This window comes from Manis pentadactyla, chromosome 16 (genome assembly GCF_030020395.1).
Source record: "Manis pentadactyla isolate mManPen7 chromosome 16, mManPen7.hap1, whole genome shotgun sequence".
In the NCBI taxonomy this organism is placed as follows: Eukaryota; Metazoa; Chordata; class Mammalia; order Pholidota; family Manidae; genus Manis; species Manis pentadactyla.
In genome coordinates this window covers 35,822,960-35,831,853 of record NC_080034.1, presented here as the reverse complement: position 1 = coordinate 35,831,853, position 8,894 = coordinate 35,822,960, and the positions used below count along the sequence as shown (strand labels likewise).

The 8,894-nt window shown below is 51.7% G+C and overlaps 1 protein-coding gene across 2 annotated transcripts; it reads left to right on the top strand.

The window, feature by feature from the left end:
* Positions 1-2,286: 2,286 nt before the first annotated feature.
* On the top strand, positions 2,287-7,443 carry PIM1 (Pim-1 proto-oncogene, serine/threonine kinase). 2 transcript variants are annotated; one of them, XM_036916157.2, is made up of 6 exons: positions 2,287-2,773; positions 2,881-2,987; positions 3,074-3,124; positions 3,213-3,579; positions 5,052-5,228; positions 5,959-7,443. In XM_036916157.2, the coding sequence occupies exons 1-6, from the start codon at positions 2,692-2,694 to the stop codon at positions 6,114-6,116; spliced, it is 942 nt and encodes a 313-aa protein (XP_036772052.1). In that variant the 5' UTR covers positions 2,287-2,691; the 3' UTR covers positions 6,117-7,443. The 2 variants fall into 2 exon arrangements, with proteins under 2 accessions (XP_036772052.1, XP_057350343.1); XM_057494360.1 differs by lacking the exon at positions 5,052-5,228 and having other exon boundaries at positions 2,496-2,773.
* Positions 7,444-8,894: the final 1,451 nt, after the last annotated feature.

The window sequence follows — 8,894 nt, the reverse complement described above, 5'->3', positions numbered from 1 at the left end:
TCATCAACAAAAATAAAAAACTTTACCAAGTCTTTCTTTTTAACTCGAACTCCTCTCTCCCTAAGTGAACTTTTTAGGTCTCTTATGAAGACCGCTTCTTTACTTAATTTAGTTCCCATTTTCTTGTAAGGCGGCCGGTACTCACCAGGGACGACGACCTCCGTGAGCGGCGAAAGGCGTCTCCTATTGTTTCATCAAGAAGGGGTCTGGCCAGACGATATCTTACTCGGGGGTCCGCCTGCGAAGGATCCGCGCCTCGAGCCCCACGTTGGGCGCCACTTGTCCCGTCCAGCGGGACCTAGTTATTTGTGGGGACGAGGGGGATCCGACCTGAAAGAAAATGGGGGCGAGAGAAGAGCGAAGGCAAGACAGTATTCTGATCAAGCCCTCAAATTTTATTGTAAGACGGGGGTACATATATACTAATGTTCAGGGGCAGAGTGGGCCATAGGATACTTGTAAGCAGGGGATTGGCTGCACAGCAGGGATGGCGCAGCGAGTTATTCTGATTGGCATATGATAATGGGGAAGGAGGGGGAGAAGAGTATCTCTTGGCGCGCGCGGGCTTTCTTGTTGGCGCGCGCGGGCTCGCAGCTAATCTCCAGGAAGTGAAGCAGGAACCTCATGAACTGTGGCCATCTTGTTGTCTTTGTGTGGCTCCCAACACTTCTTGTTCCCTTGGGTTTTCTCCTAGTCATCAAAAAATGAGTTGGACCACTGTACACAAACAAAAGGAAAATATGTAATATTTTATAAACTCACAAAAGGTGTAAAATATCTGGGCATCTTTATAAAACAATCATTATAGAAAACTTTTAATGAAACATTTAAATTAATTAATAACTGCAGCTCTACAGATCCTGGAACCCCATTTTTCTTAGTGGCAGGAACTTGAAAAAATTTAAATGGGATGCACAGTACCTAGCTTTCAATTACTTAGGCCACTGACAATTCAATTTATGGATTACATATAATTTTAATTCACTCATTGCACATGTCGTTATCAACTCTACATCAAGTTTAAAAGGACAAAGGATGAAAAGTCGAATTGGTCAGTTTTCCGGGTCGTTTCCATGGCCCGGTGGGGGAGAGGGGGATTTCCTTTGAGATAAGAGTCGAGGCAGCCAATAATTGGCAGTATTGCCTGCCTGGTAATAATACGCTAACGAAAAGGTGAATACCACGCGAAAGCTGACTAAATCAAGCCCACTCTCCCACCCTCGTTTTAGATGAGGAATTTTCCTCTCTCTCCCGCCCTCACAGAAGGGGCTGAGAGAGCATCTGGCATCCTAACAGTAACATTTGTTTCGTGATTTCCTCTTTACCGGGCACTCTGACACACATCACTTCTTAGGAATCCGGACTCACCGGTACCCTTCTGCATTTTTAAAATAAAAAATTGCTTGAGTCTGGGGACCGATCTTTTCACCGGCTATAAGTACCGCGATCCGAACCCCTCCCCCAAATAAGCGTTGTTCTCCCCCAGTTTTATTCCAGACCTGTGACACCTCCACTCCTTCCATGCAACCGCTGTGACTCACATCTTGCACAGCCTTCGCCCCCTACGCGCCCCCAACACACAAACCCCAACGATCCATCCGGAGCCTACAGCGCGTCGTCAGCCCGCCCTAGCCGACTTGGAGGTCTCGGGTCTGAGTCACACAGAAAGACCACCCTCGTCGGCATCCCCACACAGTCCCTCACATCCCGGCGCGCCGGCTGCCTGGCCTCCCAGCCTGACACGCAAAGGCCCAGCTTCTGTGCGCAACTTGTTATGCTCCAGCTCGAGCCCTTGACCCAAAAACCTCCCAGCAACCGAGAGCCTCAGAGCCGGCCTCCGGCGGCCTTTGATGGCTTTGTTATTGTTTGGGTTTGAATCGATACGCCCCTCCCCATCCTTCCTCCCTCGCGGCTCGACACCCAGCTCCCGCCCCCCCTTAAGCCCCGCGCCCCTCCTCCTCCATTTTGGCGCCTTTTCCTTCCCGCCACGTCGTGGCGGTGTAGACCATTCTGGCCGCGAGGGCGGGGCGGGGCGCGCCGCTTTATGCAGATCAGCCGGCTTCTGGTTGGCTGGAGACACGCCGGCGGGGGCGGGGCCGGGGAGCGGCGACAGAGCCCGCGGGGCGGAGGCCAAGGGGAGTCGCCCTGCCCCGCCGCTTCCCCACCCCCTCTCCTCCCACGGCCTGCCAGGCAAACCAGCTCCCTACCTAGGCCTCCCGGAGAGGCCCCGCCCCGTCCCCGCCCGCCCGCTTACCCTCCCCGCCGGCGCGCTCCGCCCCTTTACTCCTGGCGGCTGGGCGAGCCCGGCGTCTGCTGCAGCGGCGGCGGTGGCGGAGGAGGCCCGACAGGACTTGGTGGCGGCGGCGGCGGCGGCACCGGCAGCAGCAGCTACGAGCTCTCTGTGTCGCGGCGCTGCCGCACGAGCCCCACGAGCCTCCCACCCCGCCGCCCTCCGCGCTGCCTGATCCCGCCGGCGTGCCCGCCAGCCGCCAGCTCCGGCAGCGCCCCCAGTCGTCCTCCGACTTGCCCTCGGCCTTCCTCGCCAGCCGCAGCCGCAGCCGCAGCCGCAACCGCAACGCCACCCGCAGCCTCAGCCCCGGCCATAGACATAGCTACCCGCCCAACCCCGGCCCCAGCTCTTGCTGCAGTTCCTCCAGACACAGTCCCTGCGCCGACACCCTAGGGGTTGGGATGCTCTTGTCCAAAATCAACTCGCTTGCCCACCTGCGCGCCGCGCCCTGCAACGACCTGCACGCCACCAAACTGGCGCCGGGTGAGTGCCCCCCCCGCACCCGGCGATGGAGGAGCGGTTGGATCCCCTCAGGGTGGGAGCTGGGGGCTCAGGGCCGGCACTGAGTTCCCTGTTCCTCTCTCTCCTAGGCAAGGAGAAGGAGCCCCTGGAGTCGCAGTACCAGGTGGGCCCGCTACTGGGCAGCGGCGGCTTCGGCTCGGTCTACTCAGGCATCCGTGTCGCCGACAACTTGCCGGTGAGTGGACGCCCTGCCGTGGGGAGGGCGCACGGGTGTGTTTTGGCCCCGGCGAGGGGACCTAACGGAGACTGGGGGGTTTCCAGGTGGCCGTCAAGCACGTGGAGAAGGACCGGATTTCCGACTGGGGAGAGTTGGTGAGTGTACCCTGGAGGGAGCGACCCCCAGGATGGGCGGGGGGCATCCTCCGACGACAGCCCTAACACAACTCCCTCGGCCCTGCAGCCCAATGGCACCCGAGTCCCCATGGAAGTGGTCCTGCTGAAGAAAGTGAGCTCGGGCTTCTCCGGCGTCATTAGGCTCCTGGACTGGTTCGAGAGGGCCGACAGTTTCGTGCTGATCCTGGAGAGGCCCGAGCCTGTGCAAGACCTCTTTGACTTTATCACGGAGAGGGGGGCCCTGCAGGAGGAGCTGGCCCGCAGCTTCTTCTGGCAGGTGCTGGAGGCCGTGAGGCACTGCCACAACTGCGGGGTGCTCCACCGCGACATCAAGGACGAGAACATCCTCATCGACCTCAATCGCGGCGAGCTGAAGCTCATCGACTTCGGGTCGGGGGCGCTGCTCAAGGACACGGTCTACACGGACTTCGACGGTAAGCCAGGCCGGGAGCTGCCCAGGTGACTTGGCCTGGCCTGGAGGCCTCGGCCAGCTTCCCTCTCCGGCCCTTTGTAAAGGTCATCGGGCCGCCTGGCTCGATGTTAGCAGGGGTGGGGCGAAGGAGAGCTTCCTAGTGTAGTAAAGCCAGGGGTTTCAAGCCAACTGAACCTGTAATGTTTCTGGCATGCTTTTATTTTCTAAGTGGAATTCAAGCTTTCCTCCATGAATAAGAGGTTGTGGGCAATCGGCCGTAGCCCAGATTTCTGAAGTCTGACCCAGTTTCCCCGCCAGTAAAAGGATGGGAGTGGGAAAGGGAGGTGGGAGCCGGAGAGATGAAAATTGACGCCGGTTTTGTAATTTTTGTTTTGTCTTGTGAGGGAGTTTTCTTTAAGGTAGTTTCTAGAGCTGCAGTTTTTCCTCCCCCTTAATCGAGGGACGGATAAGGAATAGAAACAGTTTACTAAATAATTCATTTTGTTGGATTTTCTGTGTGTGAGGGGTGAGGGAATCGCGAACGAATGTTGTGAAATAAGATCTGCTGCTTTGAAAATTAGTTGGGTGTCTCCTCAGGATGAAAACGTATCTTAGGGAGGGGCTTGGAGCGGGTTCTTTGAGAAAAGATGGGATGGAGAGCTTAAGATCAAAGCAAAGGAGGGTGGGTCATCATCTGAGCGGCTTAACCTAACCAACGACAGCCTTTCATAACTTGTGACTCGGGCTTGTGGTTTGTGTTTATTTGCCCTTGGAGGACGCTGGGTTGGGCTGCATTTTTTGTATTTAACAGTTAATGGCTGGCTAGGTCCAACCATGTTTTTTCCTTCGAGTCTATGCTGCCCCCTGGTGAGCACCAGCGGGATGGCCCCCGCTTTTTTTTTTTTTTACAACTCAAAGTTTGTAAACAGGAATCACGTGGTCTGAAACCAGTCCTGCAGCTCCTGTCTGCCTTTCAGTGTGAGGAGGAAGGGGTGTGAGTGTCTGTCCTTGGGCTCAGAGGGTAGGGAGGAAGGCCTCCCAAAGGGCACCGTGACTTAAGATGTTGTGCAACTGTCCTTGCCTGAATTATATCTGAGATGAGAATCTCACCCCGGCTCCTGGGCAACATTTAACGCAGTTTAAGGATTGTGGGATACCTCCTTTAATTGTGCAGACATTCATCCCTGCTTCCTATTGCGGGTGGTCCTACCACATACAGGCCTCAGGCTTTGGGTCTCCGGCCAGCCCTGTTTACTTCTTAGAGCAATTTGTAAAGAATTTCAGTTTATGGTCTGGGCTGGTAGAGAGGTGGGTAATGCTTTGGGTTGGAGAGATGCCAAGCTGCATATCCACTCCTTTTTTCTTTAGCTCAGGGGAGAATGGAGTTTACCCAGCTCCTGAGAAGTAAAGGTACCTTTTTTTTTTTGAGAGTCAGTTGCTTTGTGTTTTATTTTTGCTAAAATCTTGTTCCCTTCCTATTCCCCCGGCTCACAGGGACCCGAGTGTATAGTCCTCCAGAGTGGATTCGCTACCATCGCTACCACGGCAGGTCGGCGGCTGTCTGGTCTCTGGGGATCCTGCTGTACGATATGGTCTGTGGAGATATTCCTTTTGAGCATGATGAGGAGATCATCAGGGGCCAAGTTTTCTTCAGGCAGAGGGTCTCTTCAGGTAACTTCTGGGAAGCCCCTTGTTGAGGAGAAGCAGGAATCCAAGGCTGTTGTTAATCCTCAGGGAACAATATTTGAATTGGGGAGCTTCACTCTCCATGAGACAACCATTTGCTTAGCAGGCTCTGTAGGCCAGTGATTCACACTTGAGAGTTGGCTTCCAGGAATTTAATTTGAGTATTTCTTGGGAGGTCAGAGGAAGAGCATGTGTGGGAATATTAAAAAGACCATGTAGTCTTGCTGATGTTTTTTTTTTCAATACCAACAGTCCTCATCCCTCAGCTCCTTGCCCAGGGATTAAAAAATCTGACGCCTCTGAACCTTTTCCCCTAATGCAGGCTCTCTAAATATTGTGGTACTGGTGACCTCATTGTGGGTGGTAGTCATATTTGTAAGTTGGTAGGTAAATTGAATCACCCCAGTGATGTCTCATCAAAATCCTTATCATTGTCATCCTTCCTATTTCTGGTGACTGGGTGTCATGGGAAAGGCCCCAGCTACTGAAGTTTGAAAACCACAGGTTTAAGAGGTGGGGGAGCTGTTTTTAGCTGAAAGCAGACTGGAGGATCCAGGTGTTAATACCTTCCCATTGAAGAATATGGGTTCTAGAAAGTTCACTGTCTTTGTTGGATACCAGGCCTGCGGGCCCCTGAGAAGCAAATTAGGAAGACCTTTGCATTGCACAGACAAGTTGAGTCGGTCATAACTTGTGTCTCTCTTGTTTTCTGCAGAGTGTCAGCACCTCATCAGGTGGTGCTTGGCCCTGAGACCATCAGATCGGCCATCCTTCGAAGAAATCCAGAACCATCCATGGATGCAAGATGTACTTCTGCCCCAGGAAACAGCTGAGATCCATCTCCACAGCCTGTCACCAGGGCCCAGCAAATAGCAGCTTTTCTGGCAGGCCTTCCCCTCCCTGTCAGATGCTCGAGGGAGGGGAAGCTTGTTTTCAGCTTCCTGAGTACCAGTGACACTTCTCGCCAAGCAGGACAGTGCTTGATACAGGAACAACATTTACAACTCATTCCAGACCCAAGGCCCTGGAGGCTGCCTCCCAACAGTGGTGGGGAGAGACTTCACTCCAGGCATCCTAGGCCTCAACTCCTCCTGTAGATGCTCTTTCCTTCTCACAGGGGTCCAGCATTGCTGGACTCTGCAAATTCCTGGGGGTGGGGGGTGGGAGTGGGTCAGAACCCTGCCATGGAACTGTTCCCTTCATCACGAGTTCTGCTGAACGCCGCGGTGGGTCGGGTAGGGGGAAATAGGTTGGGGTGGGATAGGACTAGCACCATTTTAAGTCCCTGTCACCTCTTCCGACTCTTCTGAGTGCCTTCTGTGGGAACTCCGGCTGTGCTGGGAGAAATACTTGAACTTGCCTCTTTTACCTGCTGCTTCTCCAAAAATCTGCCTGGGTTTGGTTCCCTCTTTTTCTCTCCCATCCCCCTCCCCCCATCCTTCACATGAAAGGTGCCATGGAAGAGGCTGCAGGGCCAAACACTGAGCCACCTGCCCTTATTCTGCCTCCTTTAGTAAAACCGAGTGAACTGGTCTTCCTTTTTGGTTTTTACTTAACTGTCTCAAAGCCAAGACCTCACACACACAAAAATGCACAAACAATGCAAATCAACAGAAAAACTGTAAATGTGTGTACAGTGGCATGGTAGTGTATAAAAGAATTGTAGTTGATCTAATTTTTTAATTTTGCCTTTAAGTTATTTTACTTTTTTTTTTTTTGAAAGATGCGCATTCTAACCTGGAGGTCAACATTATGTATTTATTTATTTATTTATTTGGTTCCCTTCCCACTCCAAGCTTCCACAGCTGCTGCCATTGTTTTCTTTCCTCCTTTCCTCCTCTGACTTGGGGACCTCTCTGGGGAGGGCTACAACGCCTGCTCTGTTGGTAGGGTGACGGGACTTAGGCGGGACAGCTGCTGCGACTCCCTCACTGCTGCAGGGCCCCTTGCCTGCTTTACCCATGTGGGTGTGGGTTCTGCGGGTGGCTGGGAGGCGTGTTGCTGACTTGTGTATATAGGGTAGGTATATGAAAAGCAGTTCTGGATGGTGTGCCTTCCGGATCCTCTCTGGGGCTGTGTTTTGAGCAGCATGTAGCCTGCTGGTTTTATCTGAGTGAAATACTGTACAGGGGAATAAAAGAGATCTTATTTTTTTTTTTTTTATACTTGGCGTTTTTTGAATAAAAACTTTTTGTCTTAACGTGTGGTTTCTAAGTTGTCCATGCAGAGACATGCTAATGTGCCTTTACTGAGCACCTCGTGAGTGCCAAAATCCTACCCTAGGAGAAAAAAGGAGCTTTTAGCCTACATCAGATTCCTGCACTAAGACTTTGGGATAGTCACCTTCATGAACTGAACATAGGGCCCAAAGGGTAGGGGTGCCAGTTTTGGAGATTTGGTCTGAGGAGACCGATGAAATCCCAGCTGCTTCCCAGTGTAAATTCTGGAGCTGTGTGCATAGAACTCGTGGCTTCTCAGTTGGGCTGGTCACATTTCATGAACTAGCCACTCGTGACCAGAGGTGTTGGAACTGTACAATGTTTCCATCATTGCAGAAAGCTCTGTTGAACAGGGCTGACCTAGTGGTATCAAACAACTACTGCTAAAATTGAAGCTTCAACTCCCACTAGTAAAACATTTTGAGCATGTACCCTTGATACAGTTTAGATTCATTGGAAATCTATATATCTGTATTACTCTAGTATAAGTTTCTGATGAAAGATGAAAGTTCCCATCTAACGTGGGGTTTAGTCATTAACAATAGTGGATGGGTGGAATTAAGGTAAGTAGGGGTTCCCCTGCCATGTACTTGACAAAGGGCTTATGGGAGAAGGTGAGCTATCAACTGCTTGGGCTGGGATAGTATTTCTAGTCCGTAGTTTCTGTGCAGGAATCTGTTCAAGCACTGTTCATTTTCTGTGTTTAAACTGGGTGGTAGAACCCATGAATCCACTTAGTACACGCAGCCTGAATATATCTGATATGCTTGAAAGCACATTACAGCGTGTACCACTCAATTTGCATATTAAGTAGTAAATGTTGGTTTCTTGTTTCTTTACAAGCAGCATCGACAGTTCAACCATTCTTCTTTCCCCGTGGATTTTCTTGCTCCCACCCTTCAGAGCATGCATACACCCTTTGGATACTGGCCCGGAATCAGTTGCTTGAGGGTCCAGTCCACAATGCCCCCCAACTTCTCATTGTCTACCCTTAAGCTTGGACCAGTTCCCAAACCTAGGTCAGCCCCCATGTGGCTGTGAGAAGGAAGGAAGGATTTCTTAGTTCTGGGGGCTGATTTTCTGAGTTCCCCTTTTCTCTATCTCCCTCTCCCCGCCCCAAACACACAAACTCCCAATCTCTTGGAGTATGAGGGTTGCATGCCTCATCCTTTCCAGTAAAGTTGACACTTGAACAATTAATAATTGCTTCAAACCTCTAATGAAATCTAGCAAAGCCCCACCCTTTTCTCCCTTGAAATGAGTTTCTGGCAGTTTCCCCATCCTCTACTGAGATTGCTAGGGGTGATGGAAGACTCTTTGAAGAAATACATATCATGTCCTACTAGATGCAAGATAGGGGCTTTATGGGAAGGGTGAAAGGTCATAATCCTCTCATGGGCAATTTAGAATCCGGCATGGAAAGAGATCTGAA